Below are 27,274 nucleotides of genomic sequence, written 5' to 3'. Positions count from 1 at the left end.
AGGGGGACGATCACTTCCCTAGCCCTGCTGGCCACACTGCTTCTTATGCAAGCCAGGATGCTGTTGGCCTTCTTGGCCACCTGAGCACACTGCTGGCTCATATTCAAGTGACTATCCACCATTACTCCCAGGTCCTTCTCTGCCTGGCAGCTTTCCAACCACTCATCTCCCAGCTTGTAGCTCTGCTTGGGGTTGTTGTGCCCCAGGTGCAGGACCCGGCACTTGGCCTTGTTGAACCTCATACAGTTGACCTCAGCCCATCAGTCCAGCCTATCCAGATCCTCCTGCAGAGATAGCCTGTTGGGTTGTGCATGGGGATAGGATTCAAGTGTGGGAGAGTAAATTTGTTTTTCTGTGCTTCTATTTCCCCATCTCTGACAAGGTTAAAGAGTTTTGTGGCCTGTTTTATAAAGTACTCTGTGGTCTGCATGCATCACGAAACTAATACCTGTGTCAACAAGACAACAATAGTTATAATGGTTAGGGAATAGTAGTGATTTTTAGAAGCATGAGAAAAAGAAAGAAAGAAAAGCAAAGGAAAATATGTGTAAGATATTGGAAATATGTGTAAAGTAAAATATGTGTAAGATCTTGGAGTATATTATTTTCCTGAAGCTAGGTAGCATTTTTATACTGCAAAGGATTTGGCTGACACAATCAGTTCAAATATTTGTCCAGCCATTGAAAGGAGAAGTCTAACTTCTGCCTGTGATGAGGCTTTGGAAACCTCCATATCCATCATTGTTCAAGAGCTAAGTGAAGATTGCATATTGATTACCCTTTCCATTGCATTTAAGCAGCTTATGTGGAAAGCTAAATTCTAAGCTGCTTAAAATCCCTACTTTTTAATTTGTTCTCTGTCTTGTGTGCAGCAAGGCAAACCTTTGCAAGTTTATATGCATATACACACATACCCTGATCAAAACTAGCTCCTTCTAAACACGAATCACAATGAGCAGAGCTTAAAAAGGTACAAGTGGAACAGGAACAATCTTTCCCATTATTCTTCACAATGAAATGAAAACAAAAATAACAGAATGTCAGTTACCTCTAATCAAATTGTGGCTATGCGAGTAAATTCTGTGGTTTTTCATTGGTCTCTGTTTTCTGTTTTTGCACGTGTCCCATCTGTGCAGGGAACATCAGTTGGTGTTTGTACATCAGTAGCTTGTATGAGCAAGGTATCATTTAACAGCATAGACTTACTGCATTAAGAGAAATTGTTTTGGATTTCATTGCTAATGCACTGGAAGTCCATCAGGCCTCCTAGTCTGAAATGACCAGCACATTGTCTGAGCACTGATGTCAGGACATTTTGCCTGCAGAGAAACATCCTCTACAGAGAAATACAGCTCTGTATATACTTTTGCATTCCTAGGGATACCAGGAAACTATGCACTGTGGAAAGCTTGAGGCACTTTTATGCAACCTGTATCATCGATTGAAAAGGAGCCACTTCAGAGCTATATTTGAAGACATGAGCTCACCAGCTTTATGACTCTTCTACAGACAGTCCCAATAATTGTATGAGGAGATTTGACTAAGTAATTTCAAAGCTGGTAGATACTATGGTGGGTTTCCACTGTGTTTTCTTTCCCTGTGTGGTAAGCAGACATGTCATGGAAGCAGACATGTCTGTGAAGTTCACAAAAGGCACTTGACAAAGTTGGGTACCAGTCAGTTTAAAGATAAATGGAGCCTCACCTTGTCACACGGTGGAATCATTTATTTTCACATGGCTCATAACAAATTATTTATAGCTATGGAAAGAAAAATAATGGAGATATAGACTGTTGCAATTTCTATGAACCAGTTAGACACGATATGGTTGGATACTGCTCTCTTTCAAGTGAAATGCAGTAATGCACCGCTCTCCATAGACAGAAATAATTTTACATGCCTTATCATTCTTGCTATGGCCATGGAAAGAAATACAGTGAAAGCAGGGACACTGGTGCTGTTTGTGTTATTTAGAATGTTTTTTGCAGCTAACAGTTTTGACCTCTATTCTGTTTTGAAGGTCCTGGTTTCAGAAGGCCACATCATGTCTTCCAGTTAGAAGAAATGAGTAAATACTTTATTTTCCTGTGGACTCTCCTAGGTTTTACCCAGACCCTGGCACAGGATTATTCCAAGGAATTGCTGGTGTAAAACTGATATGCTGTATTGTTAGTGGAATTACAACAATTAACAGCTTCAAATCTACCCTTTGCGGCCAGGAAGGTTTGATTTTTGTCCGTTGTGGACTATAGGGACCCCAAGAAGAAAGTTAGTGAGACTGGAACTTGTAATTTAACACATGAAATCCAGGGGCTGTCATTTAAAACATCAGTCCTTCAGAATGGAGTTTGACAGTCTGCAAGTAATTTCTGCTTCAAGCAGTCTCAACAGCAGAGTAGCCCAGAGGTCATGTTGTTCTTATGGGTAAGAGAGACCTTCTTCATGATGGATGACTACTCTGTGTGTTTGTGATGCTTAATATATTAGTAATTTTAACTCACAATTTCATTTGTCCAAAAGTTTTGTCATAGCAAGCTGAACTATAGTTAGGTACACCTGTGCTGTGAAAAAGGTTGTGGCGATCTATCATAAGACCTATGCCACAGTCTGCACATCGTAAAGTTAGGAGGCAGCACTCATGAGATTGGAAATGTCAGCCTGTGGGAATTGTGCCAACAAGTCTTACATTTTCACTGCTGATCTGGACCTGTGCTTGTAATCACAGCTGAAGCCAAATGTGTTGCTGCCTTCAGTCTCATGATATTAGGCAAAGCAGCCAACAGTGTAATCTTCACCAGTTTTATCAGGTTGAGAACCTAAGATTATCTTTCTTGGCTATTCTATTTCAGTCACCAAAACTTGAGGACCACAGACAACAAACAAGACTCCAGCCATCAGCTCAGTTTGAGAACTTTGTTACCTGAGACACAAAGATTGCAGCTACGTTTGTGCAAAGCACTCAGGGCGTGATACTACTATAGCTGCTACCTACCATTTTACCCTCATGCTTTTAATAGGATTGAATGCAAACGCCACTCCTTTGCAGAACCAGACACAAAAGCAGTAAGCAGCAGTATTAGTTCAGAGGGTCTCAGAGCAGCTTTGCTTTCTCTTTTCCAAAAATTCAGCTTACAAACAAACCTTTATAATGATGTATGCTGCCCTTGCTCATTTGAGTTGTACACCTCCTGAACGTATTTCTGTCAACGTCCATGCAACAAAGCACCATTTAGAAAAGCAGGCTGAAATTGATTCTCAGCTATTAGAATTTCTAGCTTTACTTCCTCACTGCTCTTGCAGACATATTTTGCTGCTGATTGTATTTGACGTGCAGAAATGTGATAAAAACCATACAACACTCCCAGATCTGTAATCACGTGTATTCAAAAATGAGTAAATGACTCTCAAAGTCATCCTAAAATCAAGTTATTTTAAATGCTCCCTTCATTCACCAGCATCATGCATCTTTGATAAATTTCCATCTCCACATATTAGTTCCTAGCTTTGTGTTTTGCAACATTTCCTTTTTAAATGGCTAGCTGTTACCTCAAATTTTCAGAGCTTGTAAGAGACTTTTCAGAAGGAAAGGTCATTCTCCACTCATTTTTCTCAAAGATCTCATTTTCACTTTCAGAAGTGTGCAGCCAGGGCTCTATGACATATTTCTTCTCTGTATTTATCCTTAAAAAGACCTATATTATTGGCAGTATTCTTCTCCTGAAAACTAGAAGGCTTGTTTTTGTTTTTTTCTTTTGCAGAAAATGTGGATCCATGGTTTTATAACTGGGGGAGGATGGAAAGGTGCTCTGTATTTCAGATGAGGTTCTATGACCTATTATATACCTATTGCAGAAGCTTTTATAGAATGGAAAAGGGACTGGTCATTCCAGATTTTCCAAACCTTTGTGAGAAGCTATAGGGTGGAGGAAGTGGAGTCAAGAGTCTGAAATTCAGAACAGAGTCTTTATCTTCATGAGAGTCTTTATCTTCTTGATGACTTTTTAAATTAAGAGCCATTGATCCTGTCCATCACACATATACATGGCTTTCAAATAAAGGCAATAGACGCTATGCGTTGAGAACAACTCAAGAGACAACATCTCACATGCATTTAGTGTTGCTCTGCAAAAACATCAAATCAGAAAGGTTAGAGGTATGAAAATGGTTATTCAGTGGCACTGTGTTCATAGTGGACAAACTAGCACATATTCCTAAATGTGAGCAAATATACCTCTGCATTTCTTTATGTAGTGATAATGGAAGTATTTTGTGATAATTCAAATCAAATATGTTTTGCTTTGTGTTTTTTTGTTGTTATTTCATTTTTTCAGGTGTTGTTAGGTTTTGATAGTTCCTATGTAAGGTGACGGATTCACATCTTACACAGCCTGAAGTCTTGTGTTAGGCACATCTCTGCATCTACAAAGAAACTTCCCTAAATTTTTTTTAACTTCAAAGTGCCTTGGCTTGGTCATCTGTTGGTTGAGCTGCTGAGAGAAATACTTCTGTCTTGAGAACATCTCATTCGTAGTTCTTTTGTAAGCTTTTCCAGAAAGGTTTGGGAAGGGATACATTTGACAAACCTGTTTCCTAGTGGGAACTGCAGCCTCCTTGAGGATCTGAGTAAAGTCCTATATTCCTGCCATGAAATACTCTAATTACAGCCATGAACTAAATTTTTGCCCATTCATTCGTTGCAGATATTGACGAATGCTTGGTAAACAATGGTGGCTGTGACCATTTCTGCCGAAACACGGTTGGCAGCTTTGAATGCAGCTGCCAGAAAGGCTATAAACTCCTCACAGATGAACGGACCTGCCAAGGTAATTCTTCACTTATTTCACTCTTTGCAAAATGAGGATGTTAATTTGTTAATTTCAACTGACTTTTTTTTTTTTTTTTGGGGGGGGGGGGGGGAAGAGAAAAAGAAGTAAAGCATTTGTATTACAGATTTTAATCATACTGTCATAGGAGGTAAAGTTAGAAAAGACCTTCCGGATTTTTATAGTCTAAGATTGGTTTAGAATATTTCTGGAAGTGTCTTGTTTCATTGTTTTTAGTAGTAGGAATGCCAGTGTCCTGAAGCAGGACACTATATACCATGGGGACTATACCCTGTGGTATAGTGTAATAAGCACAGGCAGAATCTTATGTTCAAATCCTTTAATTTGTTGTGATCTTTATGGGACAGAGGTTTACCATATTTACACTGGATTAATTTTGAATAATTTACTGGAATAGAGCATTTGCAACAGTTAAACTGAAAAAAAAGAGTGTAATATATGAGTTCACCTTTGCCTGATAGAATCTGCTTATGGAGCAATCATTGAAGGAATTTTGTGGGAATTCATATGAAGTATGATTTATGTCATGTTTTGTGTGTGTGTGTCATGATTTGTTACCTAAGTCATATAAAATTATATTTTCTATGACCAATTAAGTGCATAAGTACTTCCCATTTCAGTACAACAACCCATGTACATTTGGAGAAATTACACTTTAAATAGAGAAAAGGAAGGAAGTATTCAAGGATTATTTCTTTTTCTGCGGGAGTTGCCTTTTTATTAATTATCTTCATGGGCTTTGCACATGTAAAAATTATGAAGTCCAGAACAGCATTAGTATTTTAGAGCTTTTTTGTTCATCAATAAGGGAGAAACAAATGTCTGGAAATACATACATCATTCAAAAGATTTTCTATTGATTCTCATTGGTACTTCTATTATCTGAGAAGTCTACTCCACCCTGAGTGTGTGGTTAGCCACTGAGGAGTCAGTGCAAGGTTGGCTTCATGCTGGGACAGGATGGGAAAAGCTCAGACCAGAACCATGAGTTCTATGACTAGACAGAAAAAAATATTGTTGGGTCATGTCAGACAAGGATAAGTTGTCAGGTTCTAATACACCTGCTAAAAATAGGAACAAAATATTAAAAAGAAACATTCCCTTCATGATGCATCTAGAGATAGTTAGGAATAGATAGAGATAGTTAGGAATAGTTTCTGGTTCTTGAGTTTCTTGTATCATGACAGTTTGTCACTGCAGTATTAGCCACAGGTCTTGACACTGAAGTCATTGTAATTACACCAGGGAAAAACTTGTCAAGAAAGTTGAGACCTGCATTCTTGTTAGGCAAGAGCAGATAGAAAATTTATGTGTTCATTGTTCAAAGTCTTGGTAACAGACTTTGAAATCTGCCTGTAAATAATCAGTTATTTCTTCTGATCAGAACTTAGCAGTTCTGTAAACATTGTTCATCTGAGTTTTGTTTCTTCATGTGCCTGGGCTGCTGAATGAATTACTTGCTGATGACAGTACATACTGTGCAATGAATGAAGCCGTAGCTGATCTTCTCACCCTCATGTGATCAGACAAGAATTGTTGGTTTGGAAATACAAACATGACCTGGCCATCCTACTTTTGCCATTGTCAATGAACAAGGGCAGGCGCTCTGTCTGCCTCTATGTGATACTTTGACTGACATGTTAACTGTAGCTTATCTGCTGCTCTAACAGCCTGTTTAGTGCAAGCCCAGAGAATTCTTGCTCTGGAGAATTGCTTTGGTCCCAGAAATGCTGGTCCTTCATAGTGTGAAATTTGGAGGACAAAGTTATTTCCTGTTTGAAGTCTGAGGTATTTGGGCCCCAGAGACTGATTATAGCAACTATGGTATGATGCCAGCTTTGTGGAGGGACCACTGTGATAATTTTGTTTCTGTCTGGTGCTTAAGGTGATAATTGTTGAGTTAGGGAAACAGAAGGCCTGCTAACAAAGAAAAAGGAAAAGTGGATATAGATCAAGAAATCTGATGTATTAGTCACTTATACTTTGTTGCTTCCCCTGCAAAGGAGAATTTGTCAGGTCTGACGGGAAAATGTGGTTGGGGGTTAAGTGACACTGCTGGCATATAAATCATCCATGTTTTTTTCTGGAAAAATAAGAAATAATTTTTCTGGTAATAGGCAGTCAACACTGACCATTACTGAGAGATTCAGATAAATTTATTTTAAGTATATTAGCCTTTTCAATGAGTGAATTAGAGAAGCTTAATCTGTCTTTATAGAAGATGCTGTTATTTGTGTTATATCTGTTATTTTGATTCATAAGAGAGTTTTAAGGACTTGTGATTTTGCTGTAACATTGCCTTTCTCCTCTAATTTTCATTTTAAAACTAAAGACATCTTTAAGTTACAAATCAATGTGTTTAGCAAATACTTATTTAGGACCTTGGAAGTGTATGTTGTTTGGGGTTAAGTCCTATTTAGTTCAGATGGCCTCACTGGTGTATACGGAGTTCATCTCCAAATGAGTCCATCACTCACATCAAGGAACAGATCCTGCCAACATTAAACAAAATACCCATGGAAGCAGTTGGTAAGCATGCCCTTTTAAGACCTGCAGAATCCCTGTATAAGTGTGTGTGTCTGGTTCATGAGAAAGAACCTGTAAAGAAAAAAGCCACAGAGACACAGGTTATGTTAGCAACATTTTTCAAACTGTTGAAAAATACAAATAAGCTGTTGCTGCATAGCTTTATTCATGTAAATGTTAACTTCAGCACAAGGCAACTTTACATGCTTCAATAAAAAGGTTCTTTCCATATTCCCTGTGAAACTCAGATTGTCCTATCTCACCTCATTTCCTTGATGTCTTTTCGTTGTAGACCTATGTAGACCCATTGTAGAGAGAAAGAGCCAACTTTAGGATTGTAGGGAAAAGTCTCAGACTTTGTTCAGGCTGTTTGTATAGCTCCCGCCCCATTGTACCAAGTGCCTTACACACATTCATTATCTTTGTGAAGAGGAAAGTATTTCTCTGAGTTTTTCAAGCCCAATATTGTAGCTTGCCTAAGATCACATATAGGAATGCCTGGACAGTGCAGACAATTTTTTCTCAAGTTTTTGTTAATCTGCCCTCTTCCTTCATTACAAGAAAAAAGAAAAAAGAAAAACAACAACAAAAACTCTTGCATTTGTGTTTATACCCTGCTATGAAAATTCATAATTTCTCAGTAACTCTGAAGCTTGCTGATCAGTTGGAGCCACTGGCTAGCCACCCTGCATGCACAGGGCTTGTATAAGCAGCTTTTGCATTTGTAAAGGGCATTAAAGTGTTCTGCATTTGCCTGTTTACAGCTAAACCATTTTTAGCCCTGGTTGCAAAGAAAACTATTGTCAATCACAGATTACTTCTGCTAGGGAGTGGTTCTCACGCTGGGGCTCCTTGTTAGACAAGGAAAATGTAGGGGGTTTCTCTTCCTTTCCCCTCCCCTGCATTCCAACCATTTAAAAGGAAACTTATTTGTAACCCAGAAGGTGAAGAATCCACATTGCCTTGCCAGCAATATTGTGGAGAGTAATACAACTTTCCCAGAGTCTCTCTTTTCATGCAAACTTAAAATAGATTTCTTTTTTTCACCTTTAATGCTGAAATCACTGTTTGACAATACCAAACCCATCTATTGTGTATTATTTTAAAAGATCCCTTAAGCCTAAAGAATTGTAAATTCATTGGTACGGAAAGAAACCATTGGATCTGTTTGTATAAACCTTGCAAAAAGAGGCCTGTGTCTCCTTTGAGCATTTAATACAAATAACGTAGCTATATTTATAGCAAGGAGAGGTTATATTTGTAACCTTTGCAGTAATTAACAGCAGGACAAGAATTCAGATTAGTTTTAGAATGACATCAGCAGCATAAGATCAAGCAAGACTGCTTAAAGCTGAATGTGTATAAGTGCAGACGTAATTACCTTAATCCTCAGCCAATATGAGTTTTAAAGCCATTTAACTTAATTGATTATTCAGTTTCTGTTTGTTGTGCAGTGATCTTGAAAAAAATTCAACAATAAGCGTTCTTTCTGCTCCACTCAAGTCCAAGCTTCATTAAGCACCCAGAAAAATGTGTGAAATTCTATCATAAATAACTTTCTTTTCCTGCTGTAGGAATTGCCTTTTGCAAGAGAAGACAAGGAGAGACAGCATGCACATTTGTCATAACTCTCCAGGGAGTCCATTTGTTGTAACTCTCCATTCAGAAAAAAAGATAAAATAAAATAGTGCTTTTAGTGTAACATGCAGTGAACAACATACAATACTTTGGACTGCTAGATCTACACTCTGCTCCTCTGTCCCTCTCTAACTGCCCAAAATAGAGCCAAATCCTTGTATGCTGAGGAATTTAACCTTCTGCAGGAGGCAATTCAAGGCATTTGCATCATTGTAGTCCACTTACAGCCTCAAAAGCAACTTAAGTGGGGCTTGATGATTGCTAGATCTCACAGACATGATGTTCAGCCATAATGAAATCTGTCCAAGTAGACATTTCACCAACTATTTCAATCAATATAGCCACTGTAAAAGGAGATGATTGTCCACCAGGCAAAAGTACCCCTCTGGCATGTGGAATACCTGCATAAGCTCTCTGGCATTTCTACAGCTTCTTTAAAGCTATGTGTTCACAATCAGTAGTTGATGGCATTTTTTATTCGCTTTGACATATTGCCTGTTTGATTGTTGATTATTCTTTACTGCTTTCCTACCAGATTTGAAATGAATGCAATGACTATTTTATAACTAGGTGTTGGAATACAGTGCCTCATAGTCTGCTATTGGTAGTACTGTTGTCTAAAGGAAGTTCAGTGATGTCAGTTTATTCAACAGGAAATCCAAAACAAAATTTGACTCACTAGCTTCATGATATATTGAATTTCCCTTCTAGTAATTTTCTGTGGGCACATTTTGCTAGAGGTTTGGGGTTTTATAACACTACAAAACTATCCAGTAAAAGCCTAAGTATAGCTGATTTGTTTTGTTGTTTGTTTGTTTGTTTGTTTTCTTCAAGAAAAACAGAAAGATGTGAGCATATCCACTATCATGTTCGTGTATTCAGACTTGTCTTTCTTTCTTTTAAAGTAATGTGTTTCTTATGTGCCCTACTGTATCCCACCTTCCTGTCTCCCCAGCTTCACTTCCAAGCAAGTGTTCCTCTAAACTTGACACTCATGGAGTGGAGCAACTGGAAGTGATGGCTAGAGCCAAGTATGCTGTGAGCAGATGTTAAGGCAGTTTCCTTAGTAACTGCCAGCATATCACAATGCTGACCTGTGAAATACTTCAAACATTGCCCAACTGGTGTTTTTGGGTTTTTGTGTTTTGTTGTTTTGTTTTGTTTTGTTTTGTTTTGTTTTGTTTTGTTTTCCCTCAGGTTGTCTATGAGCAGGCTTTAAATAAGATTTGAACCCAGTCTTAGGGCTGCTTTGTTAACCCATACACCACAGAACCATAATCCATGCAGTCCTAAAATAATGCTGTTAAATGAGAGACCTTTTTTTATTGCCAAGTAGGTTTTCTTTCCAGAGAATTTGAAGTGATTAATTTTAGCTGACCTTATGAGTGATATGTGGTAGAAGGATGCTTCACATAGAGCTACCAATGGATAATTGTCAAGAGATACCTTCTTGCATTTCAGAACAAGAGAAAGAAATATAGCACCTTGAAAAATGCAGTAACTGTCTATGATCCAAGGATCACACAGACCTGATCTTGAAACATTGCCATATTAACTGGATATCTAATCCCCCTTAATAACATCCATCTTTTCACTTACTTGTACAAAATATGCACTATTAGCCTTCCAAGGGCAATCTCTCACATGGTATCTCCATTTTGAAAATGTGTGTGAAATGAGAGATTGATCATACAGGGAATGACAGATAGAAGGTGTTTGTGGGAATTATTTTTGGCCTAAAGAAGCCCACAAAGATTAACTACAAAGATCTCTCTATGCTCTTCTGTATGGAAGCATTGATAATAAATATGGCAGTACAGAACCAGTTCAAACTCAAGTAAATCAGTGCATCCACATCAGCAGCACTGAATCACCAAGTATCTTGAATATAGAGGGACCAAATTAAAAAATAAAAAGGGACCAGAGATGGTTTTCTTCACTAGGTTACATGACAGTGACCTGCCACCCACATTTGATCATATAACCCAGTAAAGCAGTTGACCTTGTCCCAGTCATATAATCTGATGGAGGTCTCAGGATGAGGGTACAGCCCTTGCATTGATTTATACAGCCACCAATCTTAAGTTACTTAACTCAATGCATGGGTAGAGATAAGGGCTGGAGCATCTGTCTCTCTCTCTCTCTCACTGCACTGTGAAAATGGAAGACGGAGAATCCCGAGTCCTGTGCCCCAGTTTTAAAAGCCTGAAGAAATTCCTTGTACCAGGAAAGGGGAATTTTATGCCACGACTCTCCAAGCCAAGACAAAAGTCCTTTTTACCTTACTGCTGCTCCTATAACTGTTCTTGTTCTGAGTAGCTAGATGAATAGCTGAGTATATCTATCCAAGTGTAGGTCCAGAGACATTGAGCTGTGGGAGACTGCAGATGCGTACAGCTATACCATGCTGTAATTGCGCACATGATGAAATTTTTCAGCTAATCTGTATTGGTGCTAGAACTTATGTTTCAAGTAAGTTAATTTAAAGTACAGTGGTTGAAACCCTGATCCCTCATATTCAATGGATCAGCTTCACAGTTTGGCTAACTTACCAGTGAAAACTGTTATAAAGTTTTGTTCTTGTTTCACTCTTTCCTTTTCTTTCCTACTAAATAAACAGAAGAAGCCAATGTACAATAACAGGAGCATTATTTACCCTGTCCCTTCTTTCTGGAATGGCACTAGCAGTACTGCTCTGTCACGACTTCACAGCCAGGCAAGAGACATAAAGGGGACAGTAGCAGAAATATCACTTTTTTTTTTGTTGTTGTTGCTGGTTTTTTGTTTGCTTTGTTTTTTCTTAATATTTAAAATACATTTTTACCTTAACCCATGCAAACCTCTCTCTCAGAGAGGTTCAGGACTGGACTGCAGCCAGTGCAGAGCATTAGTAAGCCTTAAGGGTGCTGCTCTCTGTGTCCCTGCAAGAGAAGGCAGCAATGGGGAAGAGGAGCTAGCAGGCTTACAAGTCCCCTCACTGACATTTGCCTGAGTTTGCATGTGCATGTGTGGTAAGCTGTAGTTTTCAGCAGACAGAGAAAATATCCAGGGCTTCCTTTTGCTCTCACTTACATAAGTAAGGCTACTGTACTTGGCAGACTTCTGTATTCACATTGCAGTCACACTAAAGGAATCTGCTGGTCCTCATTGCATTAAACCACTTGAACAGGGTGAGTCAGTACCATGCAGGGTTGACTAATGAGAGAAAGGGATGAAGGGACACAAGCTGTTTGTGTATCAACACTCATTTGAGCGATACACATAAAGGAGAGTGGTTTTGCCTTGATGCACCTGTCCTCTCACCAACATAAGATAGCCATGCTGTAAGATACATTTTCTTGATTTAGACTGATTTGCAGCCAATCCAGCTAAGTCTGGCCCAGTATGTTTGATTCTATGCACACGTGGCATACAAACAGTTGTGCTGGTTCAGCTGCTGAGGCAGGTCGAGAACTAGGAAGAATCTCGAGTGCTGAAGGCAATCCTGGGAGCTGCTTGTAGAAATCAGTGTGTCTCACAGAAAGAAAATTTGAGATGACTTCCCTGTCGCTGATCATGTACATTCCCTATGCAGATTTTCTGTAAGGCACTGTGTGTCACTGAGGCTTGCAAAAATATCTTGCTTATGACAGGCACCATATTGCTTCTACAATCAGGTTAAAAAATACTCTGCTGGGAAGCGACATGTTACACTGTCAATAAAAGGAATACATCTCAAAACCTTTCTGTTATACATGGTGCTTACTCTTGGTGTCAGTGAGATTGTGAATAGTGGTACAGTCTGCCTCTGTGAGAAAAAAAGGGTTGCAAGATCATACACAGAGACCATAAATACCTCAGGCATAAATTATAAACAGTTCTAGCCAGTACAAGTTTGTTTGCCAAGTGATAGTATCTCCCATGTTGGTTGTAGCAATTATGTCTGCTGAAACATGAAAACAAATACATCCCCCCCCAACTCCAGTTCTCCTCACTTCAGCACATACAGATTTATCGTTAAAAGTAAATTTTCTTTGGTGTCTGCTGCTTGGAAGGAATATTAAACCTCATAATCTAGGCTTTAAATCAATTTCTAATGGGATGAGACCTAATGTGGGGAGGGCAGCTGGGGCAGGTTATTCCACCTCTATTTTCCCATGAAGTTTCTGACAAGGGCTACTGTTGGAAGATACTAGATTAGTTTGACCTCAGGTCTCATTCAGTATTGCAGCTCTTATATTCCCGTGTTAAACTCTGTAGTGCACATTGCTATCAAATTGCTTTCTACAGCTCTGTCTGACCCCTCCCCTCAGTGATGTTGTGCATGGGAAGCCAAGCAAAACATTCCGTTAATGTTTAGAAAGAGAATTTGAGATATGTTTTTCATTTGATGCTGTAGGATTTAGTACATGCATAGTGCAGAAATGATTTTACTGGATTAAAATCATATTATGTATTAATGAATTACCAGGATATGAGTCAGCCTTGGAATAGTTTGAGCAGGAAAGTAGCATTGTTCCACAAACAATAATCTGTTGATAAATAGTGGTGAAAGCTGTAATTCAATAGGAATTGTTTTTGAAGAGAACCAGAGAGAGATTCTATAGATATATATTCTCCACTATTGCAGTGGTGCACCTTGAGATAATGCCATGTTACAGCTCTCACTCATTTAATCACCTTAAGGTCAGGAATCCTTTACACTAAGTGCTGTACAGAATTGCAGGAAAATGACAACCCTATCCCAAATGTTCAGAGGAGCTTCATCTTCCTGTGCTTGTTTCTACCCTTCTGGGCCTTTTAAAAGTGCTAAATTTTGTTTACTTTTTTTTCTAATGAGAATAAAATCCCTTAAGATCTTAACTCATTTAAGCAAAGGAGTGTGATTTTCTTCCAGAAGCCATGTTATGAACTACTTGTGTTGATAATTTTCTGATGAGCCCTGTGTTAGGACAGGTGAGATAAAAACAAAAATCTAAGCTCAAATACTAAGAGGCAATGAGATGGAGGAGTATTTCCTGTGTTATTGTTGGGTGGAGGGTTTTTTTTGATTCGTATTTGCAAAAAGCTTCTGTTCATGTTTTTGGAGTGATACCTGCCATTCCTGGACTCCCTGGAGGCTGGCCTTCTTTGGTGGAAGTAGTGGCATGGAGCAGAGCACACATGAAGAGCCCAATGGAGGGTACATTTTTCTGCGGGCACAAGCCACAACTCATGGAGTCTGTGGCAGACCATGAGTTGCAGGCAAACAATCAGCAAGCATGTGGCAGAGACAAGAAGCTGCCTCTTATCATGGCCTCTTCTGCTTTTCTCATTGCCTTACAGAGGCAAGCATTGTTTCACCTCTCCACTTCCATATGCTCTCCTCCCACCTTGATCTGATCTTCAGATTGAGTGCTTGCAAAGAAGGAGGTGACTTGTGCTAGTTCTGGACCTCAGGACAAGGTTTCTAATTACTTTTTAAACAAGCCTTTGAAGCAGAGGCAGAGAACAGCAATTATTGTTTGTATTAATTGGCCACTGACTTCATTGGGAGCTTGAAGTAAGCTAGGGATGCACAATCAGAATGACAGGAGGTGAAGTGCAGCATTTGATTTTTCAGTTGAAAGCTGAAACTCTGTTTTTGTACTTGCTCTTTCAGCACCATCAAATAACACTAAAGCAGATTTTGACCCAGAGTAGCCCCTTATTCCTTCAAGAAGTCTCACTAGCAGCTACTACTCAGCGGTGATGGAGACAGCTTGGCAAAGAGAAGGTCTCTCTTTCCAGATATATGTCTAAAAAAACAAATGTATTGCAGGATGGAGGGAATATTCCTCACTTGATACACAGAGGGTAAAACCTTTTTTGTTTGTCTCATCAGGCTGTTAAGTTGCTCTTACAGAGTTGCTGTGTAAATAGTGGCTTGAGCAGAGTGCAGACAACTAAACATGTTTATATTTGTAGGAAAACAAATAAACCTGCCTGAAGTTTCTTTTAATGCATTTCTGCTGTTGATATATGGCTTTTCCTATCCCAAACACTTGACACGTAACACAGTTTATTGCTGTAATAATAGTAGATAACTCAATTTGCCTTTGCCTTGGAAAATGATTGATTTTGGAAAAGGATTATGTTTGTTTATAAAATCTTGGCAATGATCTGATGAAAGTATTTTGTTTTCTTTAAAAAAATGTTGGGAAAGTAGTGACTTTAATTGCATTTTAGATTGTCCTAGCAAAACAATGGTAAGAGGATAAACATAATAGGAGCTAAAGCCAATTGCCTCCTACTGGGTTTCTCAGGTTAATAGAGGAGCCTGAGCACAACAAAGCCCTCATGTAATGGAGAGGAGCTGCAGGGTGGGAAAGAGCTCAGACAGGTAAACATAGACCCAAGAGCAAGGGCTCTGTCTCGGAAATCTACAGGCCATCTAGCGTTGACACTATTTCAGTTGCCAATATTAAGCTCATCACACAGAAACAGTCTTTTGCCTTCTTGTCTCTACATCTCTCCCTCTTTTACCTTCTATCTCAGCAGATTCTGCCCTCCAACAGCCCTCAAGGCTTGGAGGCCCTTATGTTTCCACTAAGGATTTGTGTCCAACTGTCACATGTAGAAATGCCTGTACAAGCTATACAAGCAACTTGACTCAAGTTCTTTATTTTCTTACCATAAATAATTCTGTGTTTCAAAAGCTTGTCTCAAAGACTCTCTGTTGATAATGTGTCAGGGCCATGAAGCTAATAAAGCCAATGTCAGATGTGTGTTGGGGGTGATGGCCCCCAAATGCAGAACAGTGCATTTATTAGCATGTACATATTCTTTTCATATTAACAATGAAGCTGTGATTGTTGAAATGCTCCTGCAGGGCACTGAGAAGAGCTGTAATGGGAGAACTACACATCCTGATGCCCACAGTGCTACAATTTTGTTGGTGCTAGCATGTGTAACAGATTAGACTTATCACAAAGGTCACTGAGTGTAGTTGCACTTGCATTCTCCAAGCTAAGCATTTAGAGGTATGGTTTTAACTCAGGCTCATTTATCATAGCTTTGTTGACCTTTCTCTGATTTGCCAGTCACCAAAAGGTTGCAAATGTACTTACTGTTTCTTTGCTCTTGTACATGGCCTTTCATCAAGCAGTTTCAGCCCTTCCAGATCCAATAGTGGATAGATTTTGTAGCTCTAAGGGGGGGAAAAGAAGGAGCAAAGTGCTTGGTTCCACTCATTTCCTATTGATTTTAAAAGTAATAGGTTCTAAAAATGAACAGTGTTGTTGAAGATATATGTGCATTGCTGATATTATAATCTTTTGTTGTATTTAGCAGGTAACTGTGCACTACTTGGATTCAGATCACTATAGGACATTTTAAAATCTTTAAAAAAATCTTTAGAAGTCTTTTAAACTGATTTTTAAAAATTGTTACAAGGATAACAATAAACACAAAGTAGGATGAAAACAACTGCCATGAGCTCATGGTCAGACTAAGTTCAAAAAGCTTCACAGTGAAAACCAGTAATGATATTTGAAATCTTCCTTTCCAAATGCCTTTTTAGAACACTTCCCTTCATATCTGTGACCTTAGGCAGTCTTATTAATTTTATGCCATTGTGTCTAGTTATTAGTATGTTTTTTTCCAAATCAATAGGAGACCCGGAAAACTTTCTCACATGCAAAAACATCTTTCTTTTTTTTAAAAACTTCTTTATTTTAAAGTATCTCCAGAGCTGTCTCTGGTGATTGGTAAGTTTCTCTGCAAACCCTCCTCAGAGACTTCGCTAGGTGAGGGCTCTTCTGCCCTCTCTGCCCCCTTTCCCTGCCCAAGAGCAGATGGGGATCCCTCAAGTTTCTTCTCTTGAAGTACATGAGTACTCAATCAGAAGGTGTCTATAGGGTGTCTGTATAGACAGGATATGTGGAATGTGTCACAGGTGTATAGGCGCCTTGCAGTGCATGCTCCCAGGAGGTGACCCATCTTCAGCTGCAGCACAGATCTCTGGCCTCTCCCCAGCTCCAGAAGCTCAGACATCTGGTAAAGCAGGTCAGTAAATTACACACTACATTGACTAAGGTTATCTCTCAAGTGATTTCACAGATTGAGGGAGAAGCCATGGCAGTGTTGGTTGAAATATGGTGAGAGGCACTGGGAAATACTGGGCTAAGGAGAACTGAGGATGTGTTCCCTGATGTAAGTGACAAGGTGAATAGTCTGCATACAAGAAACAAACATTTCTCATTAGATATGAAATGTACTGCTGTCTTCTACTCAGAGAGCCTCAGTACCCAGCATCTAGTTTCTCATTCCTCTATCAGTTATGACAGCTGGTCAAATTCAGAATTGCTGACCAGTTCAGCTCAGCTGAAGAAGAAGAGAAGTGAAGGAAGAGCCTTGGCCACACTCCTTTTCCTCCTCAGCAGTCCCATGGGCAGCTCCATTCTCCATCTCCTCTTGCAGTGCCAAGATTTAGCAAGTAGCTTTGTGTTGAAAATATTGGAAGAAAAGATTGTCTGCTAGACAGGGAAATTATCAGGTAGTCCTCTACCGTTATTCAGTTTTCAGTTTGCTGCTTCTTACAAAAAGAAAAAAGAAAAAAAAAAGAAAAAAAAAAAAAAGAAAAAAAAAATGTAATGGGGTATTTCAAAATGCTGCAGGGAAAAAATATTGAAAACTTTTTACTTTGCCAAACAGCAGAGAAATAATAATGTAATAACAATGATGATGGTGATGATGATGTATTTCATTACAGAAATGTAAAATCCCTTGGGCCAAATCCCACGATCTTTATTCAAAGATACCCCCAAAGACCCCAAAGTTAGCTCCCAAGTTTTGCCTGGCTGAAATTGCCAAATTCTGCAATTTCCATCCAAAACTATAAATCTTCCCAGCTCCTAAGGCAAACCTTTTGGTGATCCAAAAGCAAGCAAATGTTTCTGTGGCTGATGCATGAGGCAGAACAAAACCATACTGACTGGGAGCAGAATTGGCTCTGCAGCGCTGACAGGAAGATGAATGTATGGTGGTCAGTTGACTTGGCACATACATTAAGGGGAACACATAGGGAATAGATATTTATAGCATTAAGATGTCATTTTGCAGCCCCATTTCTGCAGACTCTGAGAAAGTCCTGAGGGAGGCTTGTGGAAGAGAATGAGCTTGTGGACTGTGTGTGGAAGAAAATTAAAAAAGGAATTTTTGAAAGAAATGGAGAAGATAAGGGAAAATTTGTTGGTACGTGAGATCACATAAAACTCCCTTGGAAGAGTTCCTACAGAAAGGATTGTATTTACTCTGGAGAAGGAGTAAATAGTTTAGACCTACAGTTTATATTGCCAAGTCTCAGTGTTTAACCTTCTTTCCTTCTGCTTTCAACCCCCAGAGATAGCAAAGTGGTTTCCAGAAAGTGTAACTGGGTACTTATGATAGGTCTGATAGCAAAGATAAAGAAAACAAGCTGCTACTTGCCTTTAAAGACTCTCCCAATTGTACTGTCTTGTTCTTTCCAACTATAGTTCCCTTTGCTCTAACTTTTGGGTAAACAGTGGGAAGCCAACTTTCTGATGTTAATGATGATGATGAGTTTGCTGGGTTAAGAGTTGTCCCCTTGGTGCATAGCATCAAAGAAAGATCTGACTACTGCAGTTCCTCTAACCACTGAAGGGGCCAATGAATGATTACTGTCTTCTGAACTTCGCTGCTCTGGTGATATGAATTAATGGAGGCAGCCAGCCAGCCCAAGGGAACTACTTAGTTGAGTTTTGCTTTCTTGTGTGTAACCTCAGACCCAACAAGATACTACAAGAAATACATCAAGAGGTACTTGCTGATTCCTGGAAGGATCAGGTATGCACTACACTCTTATAAGAGAAATTATTCAGCCTTTACCAGATTTAGCAATTAAAAAAGATTGCACTAATTTGAACTCTAAAAAATAAACTGGTGTAGGACACTAGGAATTTACTCCAGGAAAACATCTAGACCATCCTCTCAGGAAGCAGGGTAAGAGGGATGCTTTTGGAGGTTACCAGTGCTAGATGCTGCTTAAGTACAGCAGGTCAGGCTAAATGAGCATGGTCATCTTGCTAGTATTAAATAAACTCATTCTATCAAAATAAATGTCCTGTTTCGGTCCACTGTGGTAGGACTTTGAAGACTTTAGTCAGCCTTGGACATGTAGCAGAAGTGTGAGTACACACAGAAAGAAGAAATCAGTGATGTCCAGATATTCCTTAGAGCACAATATGAGTGTTTGAAGTCATCAGACCAGAATGATAAATGGTAGAGAAAACTGTGGCTCCCTAAATTGCATTTGCACCAGAGCTATAGAGTGGTAGTTCTGCATTTAGTACTTTACAAAGACAGGGAAAGACACAGCCTTTCTAAAGAGGGATGATCAGCAGTTTGACAGCCTCAAGAACAGAGATAACAGGTTATTGAAGTTATTATGGGTAGAGATAGCCTGACAGGGAGGTGAAGACAAGTTGTTTCCAGGATCTAAATATACTGGATAAACAGGATATACAGACATAAAAAGATACTGAGGTAGTGAGGTAGAACTATGTAGATGATAATGCTAGCAGTCCTTACTGCAGGACTGGAAAGGATGGGCTTCACACTCTAGGCATTGCATACCACACTGGCTTAAAAGGAAACCGTGGCCTAGTTGCATCTTCTAGGGCATTTGGCTGTTCAGCAGAGCACTGCCTTCTTGCTCAGCCAGCCTGGATGGGCTGGCAGGCTCAAGGTCCAAAGAGACCCTACTGCTGTCACAGAAGCTTGGGCTACCAGGTAGCGTGCAAGAAAGCAGTGCCCTCAGGGTGGTGAACCCAGAGGAATTGCTCTAATTAGTGAAGTCAGTGTTAAGCTACTGCTGTCCCATAAAGTGTTGCCCTCTGGGGCAGAAAGTACCTTCTGTGAGTTGCAGAGCAGAAGCTAACTTGAGCCCAAAGTCTTCCAGTGGGAATATGATTGGAGGCACATCTGCATGACCCTGGTGTCGCTGCAGGTCCTTATCGATTTCACGGCTCCCATGTGGACAAAGACATGGACCTACTTGTAGTACTGCTGCCTAAATCTATTGCTAGAGATCAGAGACATGCTATTTGCTACTAGTGAAAATCAAGGGTACAACTAAATGGCTTATTTAGACTGGGAAAACTAGATTAACTCTAATTTGCTATGGGCAAATTTTTGTTTGTGAACTGAACCAAGGCAGCATGTTTAAATAATGCATGGAGCAGTGGTTCAATCTTTATTAGAGTGGGTATGAAGCGAAAATTCTGCAAAATTTGGCACTCACTGCTTCTGTGTGCCTATCCCTGATATAAAAATAGTTTCATTTTGAAAATCCTTGCAGTATCTCCTCTGTGGGATGCTTATATAATAAGTCACAGGTTTCTAATTATTTATTGCATCTATCTCTAGTATATTTTGCAAGTTTCTTTTACATTTTATATAGATTTATTTGTTTTACTACCACTTTGCATTCTAAGAACAAATCATCTGTAATAAAAAGCACATTTCCTTGCAAGCAGAATCAATTTCCTTCAGAAGTCTTTCATTCCCTGATTAGCGTGTTACATTTGGTCTTCACTAATCACAACTGTGAGCAATAAAATTCTTAAATAAATAAATGCTTTGGTCCAAGTCACTGTTAGTCATAATGGATGGTTTCCTACTTAAATTTCTGAAACACGAGATGTGACTGGGCTACTTAGATATTTACATTCACATTAAAAATATAACAATTAAGGCCAGATCTGTTTTTCTGCAGGTCATTAGTCTGTTATTAACAACTAAGTCTCAGCAGCAAGGTGATTTGATTGCAAGTCAGTAATGTTGTGGGAAGCCTAAATGGGTGTGGTTTTTCAATTACTTTTAAGGGTTTGGGGTTACAGGTTGCTTTGGTGTTTTTTTCCCTTTTTGTTAGCCTGCTTCAGTGAGAAAGCAATGAAGTAGAAGTTTTGTATATTACTAGGTCTTTCCATGTTTCCTCTTCATTGGTTTTATTTTTGTAGACCCTGAAATGTAAGTTAGCTATAAGCTATTCCTTTTGGTTGGTGCTGGATGTGTATTAGCGAGTTACGTTCTCAGAGGATGTATTTTTGCTAACTGTGAACAGGAGTAAGTCACTGTAGATCAGAAAACTTGAGCTGTGGTGGAAACCCCTCTTGTGGCTTCTGTAGCAAAATAATACCTTTCCCAATAGTGAATTTAAACCAGCATTTGCTGGAGAGCATAGTTTTGAATCATGGCTCCCTGTGGTCCAGCAACCACTCAACATGGTTTCCCTAATGTCTGTCAAATATTGTTGGAAACCACTCTGGCTGGACTGTAAGGTGAACAATGTTACATGGGTGGTATGAATTCCCTGCAGAAACTGGAGGATGCATGGGGGAAGACAGAAAATAACTTTCAGCCAAAAATACATATAAAAAAGCATTAGTGTATATTTCAAAAACATTATCTAACGTTTTTTTAGAGTTTCTATGTATGTGTGCTTAACAAATGATAAAAAGGAGAAGCGCTGTTTATCAGAGGAGCCAGTGACTTGGAAGCTGAGGTCTGCAAGCAGAAATGTTCTGCCTAGCCTTGGGTTTGTTTTGTGTGCATTATCAGTTGAGTGGGGTACTGCACAATGAGTCTGCATTTGACTGGGGCTTAAACGCAAACCAAGGGTGTTAGAGAAGGCTGAAAGAAAGCTATGTGTTGCAGACTTTTGCACGGGGAGAATGACTCCTGCTGTGGTGCCGCACTGGGAGACAACTCCTCTGTGCTGATCTCTTACTTTGTGTGTCCCACTGGGACACCTGGGCCATCACTTCCAGCAAGGGGCCGAACGCTACTGGCACATGAATCAGAAAGCCACAGATTTCTTGTTGAGTATATTCTTCACGGCATCCTGAGCAGCACTGAAATATATACAAAGTCTTTGCTACAATAATGAAGGTATACTTAACTGGGATAAGGATTGGGAGCATATGAAGTAATGACTATGATAGCACCTCAAAGTATTAATGTGACATTATGACCTTTTTTGGCTGAGGTCATCTATCAGCATTCAGGGTGTTGGGAGTCACTTTGATGGAAGAAATCGATATTTATTTTTATTTTACTTTACCTTTCTGTGCAAAAAGTCATTCTATTCTATTTAATACAGCATATTTAAATTTAATCTATATATTCTGTATATATGCCATGATCTAGCATATATTCCATGTCTTGCCTCACTAAACAGAGGCAAATCAAATATAAGATGGGTTCTTTATTTACAGTGCCCAGAACTGATCCAGTCTGCACTCATAGATTTTATTGATCATCTCAGAGCCCCTCCTGTATTGTTCTCTATGGTATAAATAGTACCCTCAAATAATAATGACTTCCTTTACCATGTCTATTTTCAGACCACATGAAAAATATGTCAGACAAGAAGACCAAACTCTAATTCAAACGTCATGTCGCCTGTATTTTGGAAGGAGACTCCTGGTTTCATAAATCAACCTATTTGTTTAATTCATGTCTCTGAGAAAAACTGTCCTGATGGCCATTAGGTTGCACTAACCGATTTAATCACTTGTTATTAGTATTAGCAAATAAAATGACATTAGTGAATAAAAAGGGGGAGAGGAGGGATATATTTTTGCAATAAATTTTTAACATGTGATTGGCCAAGCTAAGCACTGAATTGTTCAGTTCTATAACCACAACACAAGATCACCTATGTACTATGTGCAAGGTGAATTTTGCGTGTGTGTATTCTGACTGGAAATCATAATGGATTCTGCATTGGTTTGCAGTCCTCAAAGCATATCCAGATCCACTGTTATCAGCCTTGCTTTTAAATGTTTAGCATTGAGCTGTTTGTTTGCAATGCTAATGCTTTTTGAAATGCCGTGCATTGCACTTAAATTTTCTCATTGTTGATTTCTTTTAATTTCTCTGAAATTTATTGTAGAGGGAAAAAGCAATGGCAATCAAGAATATAGGGCACTGCATTTGAGGAAATGGAGTACAGAAAGAAGCCTTTCACTAAAGAGCTGCTGGTAAGAATCCAGCTCAGCTTCAGATTTAGCAAAAATCATTACTGTGTGATGGCTTCTTGGTGCCCTGCACTCTAGATCCACAAATGAGTCAGCGTCTGCATCGCACGAACCACCAGAACAATTAATGCTACTGTAACTGGGAGTCTTCTGGCAGCACCAGTGGAAAGGGCAGAGACTGAGTGAGCATGGAAAAAGAGCTGTTTTCTCCCTGCTCCTTCAGGTCACCTTTAAGACATAACTGTGTGAGGAAATCTTGAAGAAACTAGCTCTGTGGTAGCTCTCCTTCTGGAGAAAAATGGAAGACTTTACTTGCCAGTACTGAGAATCTGACACCCCCTTACAAACATTATATTCAAGAACAAGAAAGTTCATTAAGAGATGGTTTAATGTGTGAAAGCAAGAACTTTAAAAAAAGTTGAACTAATAAGAAAATCCAAAGTGCTAATTTAAAATAATAGGAACAGAGCCCAGCAAATATTATAACGCCTGACCAACATTGGCAACAGTTATTTCCCTCAAAAATACAGAAAATCCTGCTCTTTTATTAAACCATTGAACAATCTCTTCAATTTGAATCTATCCTAGGTAAAAAGAAAGGAGTGCTTGCACTGTCCAAGTACTCCTTGGAGATGAGAATGTGGATTGATAGAAGTGATTCTGGACTTCATTCAGGCTGAGATGATGCTTCAATGTCATGGTAACATTGACTGGAAGGAGAGCTGTCAGCAACACTAGACACCATAAACAGAGTGCCTTTAGGGAGGTCTGGGGCATCTGGTGTGCACATGGATCACAGAATAGTAGATTGGAAGGGACCTCTGGAGGTCATCTGTTCTGGTCCCTGAAACTGGCACTTACACAGACCCATCTGCTGTGAACTGGGAAGTTCTTCACATTAGAATTTATATGCTACTGGCAGAAAAACTACCTCTGGCAGGAAACTCGCCCCACACTATCAGAGATTAATTTTGCTTTATAGTTCCCATAGGCCTCAAACAGTTAAACTGTGAAGATGTCTCTCAATACGCTGAAATGACACAACCACATCTGCTGATTATTGTGGTGAATGTGATAAAGAATTATTGACTAAGTGAAAGTAAAAAGAATGTGCTAGATATCAGATTAGCAAAATAAGATTAGTGCTAGCAAATCTGAAAGGTTCTGAGACACCTTAGGCTATTTTTGAATTCATGCCATACATGTATTCAACTAAAAATAGACTAGAAACTTCAAGGTTTTTTTCCACTGCAGTTCCTCAAAAACAAAACTTTTTGACTCCTCATGATAAAATGATTCAAAAATGTAATTTAAATAAAGCACCTCAAACCAAAAAGTTCAGAGTGAGTGAGCCAATACAAAAAATTCTGTTTGTGTGAGCATGTGCACATGTTTGTGGTGAGTTTGACCACAAAACCAAAAGACAATTTGTTTATTTTCAGTGCTTTAGCTGTAACCTGACACATCCCTGCTTTTGTATTTTTGGGTTTCTCTTCAATAGATAACGCTAGCAGATTGCATAGTTGTGTTTATAGAGAGAAGACAAAGATTAGATACCTATGTTCTTTCCCAGTTGTGTGGTGTGCACAATTTGAAACCTAGGTCTGTGAGTGTGGAAAAGTGGAGTAATTCCCTTTTCTTCATTCTCTTATGAGATATACCTGTATCATGAGGGTAGTGGGAAATAAATGCATCTTTTCAGGGGAAATATGGAGAAGTATTATGGAGCACTACAAAGGCATGAGAGCCAACTCTACAGTTTCTGGGAGATGGGGGATCACAGCACCCAGAACACAGGTTTTGGAGATTAGAAGTAAAAAAAAAAAAAAAAAAAAAAGTGCAAGAGGATTTCAGCATCCAGCATCACACCACAGCTTTCTTTTAGTGAAGAGCATGTTATGCATATTTTTCCCTTTTCTATGACCAGTGCTGAATTCCTCAGGGGACTGGTGATTCTTCAGATACGGTGCTGTGGAAAACTTGGTCCCTTGGGCAGTGCCTAGCCCTACCCTCAACAGGCATGGAGCAGAGGGGAGCAAAGGGCTTGTTGTTGAGCAAGGAAATGTGTATGCAGAGGCTTTCCACATGCAATCAGCCAAAGCAAGAGGCTGAATTCAGCAGAGGTTGAATTTATGAGAACAGCAGCAGGAGGTGGGATGAGGGGTTTAAATGGCTAAAAAATGCTTTTTATAGTGGTCTTTGTATTATAATAAAAGTGTTTGTTTCAGCATCTCTGCTAGTCAGTGAAAGCAATAAAAGTTTAAGAGTAGCTGATATTTGATACAATAATCCATGCAACAGAAATGCATTTGTCCATCCTGAGTGTTTGTTACTTGGCAAGCAGATGACTGGTCTTATTAGACAGACTATTGTTTCCACAGGCAAGGTGGGGTACACGTCCTTGTTAATGTGAAGAAAAACCTGTAAAGGTCTAAGCCATAATGCATTACAGGACAAAGCAACATGTGTGGAAGCAGCACGTAAATCAATTGAATAAAATAGTACAGGATAAGGTCACTATTGTTATAAATGAAGTCTCAATCTGAATTTAGTAATATTCATAAAAGAATATTTATAAAAGGTATAAAAGGCAAGTAAACAGCGCTGGGTGTGCGGGGAGTCTACGCTCCACCAACACGCACACACAAACATCAAACATTCTAAATATACAGAACATTGCTTGACATACTAAACCAGAGTATGCCTATACAATCAGAAAAGGTAACAAACAATCCTTAAGTTCCATGACTTAACAGCCTCCATTTTCCATTCCTTTTCTTGATTACAAACAAGTCTCCATTTTCCATTCCTTTTGAACAATATGTCTTGCTTTAAGTTGTCAAGCAACTCGGTCTTTGGGCCTTAGGTATCCTATTCTTCCCGGATCGAAGAAAAGCAAATCCACCTTGTTTTCAAGGCCAATAGGCCTGGGTCAAAAGGTACGTTCATGTCAACAGGGGGCGTAACAGCAAAAGCCTTCAATGGCTGTGGCAGCAGAGGGGCCGATGGCGTAGCAGTCGGATCAGTAAAGGAGCCCGCAGCTCCCTCACTATCTGGCAAGCCACACGTGTCTGACTGTGGCCCCACATGGCTCTTTAAGGTCTCAGAGATTGCTTGTCAGGTGCTGAGCAATCCCACCGCAATCTTGTCGTTTTTAGTTGCAGAGTCCCACACCTTGACCTCAATTTGGTTCCATATTTCAGCATCATAAACTCTGATTGTTAATAAGGAGAATAAGCTGTAAGGTTACCAGGACAGTCTTTGTTTCTAAGGACGTATGATTCCCCATAATGCGCAGCTGCTTACCAGCGAGGGGCAGTTGTGTGCGCGGGTCCTCTTCTCTCAGCTTGAGCTTCTGTCCAGCTCCCGTGTGCCTGTTTCCAGCGACTTTCTCTACGAGCTTCTCTGAGCGGTTTGCTGAGTTTGGCTGAACCTATCTTCATGAGGCAATCAAAGTGCCTGTTTCCGTCCTGGTCTCTGTTCTGCTAGCCTGTTCCTTTTCGTTCCTTCTTTCTACTTCTTTATTGACGACATAACTTCATCACATCGTGTTGCCTTCGTTTTTAACCTGAGGGCAGGCTCCCCTCTTATATCTTTCTCTCCACAGCAGTTCTTTTCAAAACAACTTTGCCTATAACAACAACAGCAAACACCCAGAAACTTCCATGTCTTAACGGCTGGAGAACAAGAAACCCCAGTCTGCATGGAGTCTCCTGAATCACCCTTCTTTGTTCCCTCTAAATTCTTTTATGTTCCCGATGGCCTCATCATTAAGAGTCAAATGTTATCTCAACCACGGGGCTTGCCGACCCCCATGACCACAATCCAACATCTCCCCCTTTTTTATTAATATCAACCATATATAACACTATATATAACTCCATATATACACTCCATATACAAATACACTCCATATATACACTCCATATATAACACTATTGAGAAATATGAAATTATTATTTTTAAATAGAGCCTTCCATGCTAAGTCAGGCCAGAAAATGAGTTGCTTTTGTGAATTTCCTGCAATACCATATACTGAACAGGGTTGCACATGAATGAAACCATGATGTATGATGTGGCTTCTTAAGCATTAAAAAAACTTTAAAACTGTAACTGCAGTGTTCATTCCCAAATGATTTTGCATTGCGTATTTTTTTTAGAGAAAATTGAAATAGTTTACATACATCTTTGTATATTCAAAAGCTTCATATTTCCAAGACCATAAAGAAAACCTTAAAAAGAAATTACTTTCCCAACTCAAATAGT

At 39.3% G+C, this 27,274-nt stretch overlaps 1 protein-coding gene across 10 annotated transcripts in view; it reads left to right on the top strand.

Annotated features, from left to right (window-relative positions):
* Window positions 1-27,274, top strand: part of SCUBE1 (signal peptide, CUB domain and EGF like domain containing 1) — a 281,424-nt gene that overhangs the window by 220,835 nt on the left and 33,315 nt on the right. For all 10 annotated transcript variants that reach the window (XM_082751775.1, XM_082751767.1, XM_082751773.1 and 7 more), the window contains one exon: window positions 4,701-4,823. In XM_082751775.1, the coding sequence (XP_082607901.1) occupies window positions 4,701-4,823 (123 nt within the window). The remainder of the gene's footprint in view (window positions 1-4,700; window positions 4,824-27,274) is intronic.

This window comes from Aythya marila (genome assembly GCF_965140915.1).
Source record: "Aythya marila genome assembly, chromosome: 1".
Classification (NCBI taxonomy): domain Eukaryota; kingdom Metazoa; phylum Chordata; class Aves; order Anseriformes; family Anatidae; genus Aythya; species Aythya marila.
The sequence above is the reverse complement of the archived record's forward strand: the minus strand, read 5'-3'. Positions and strand labels throughout refer to the sequence as shown.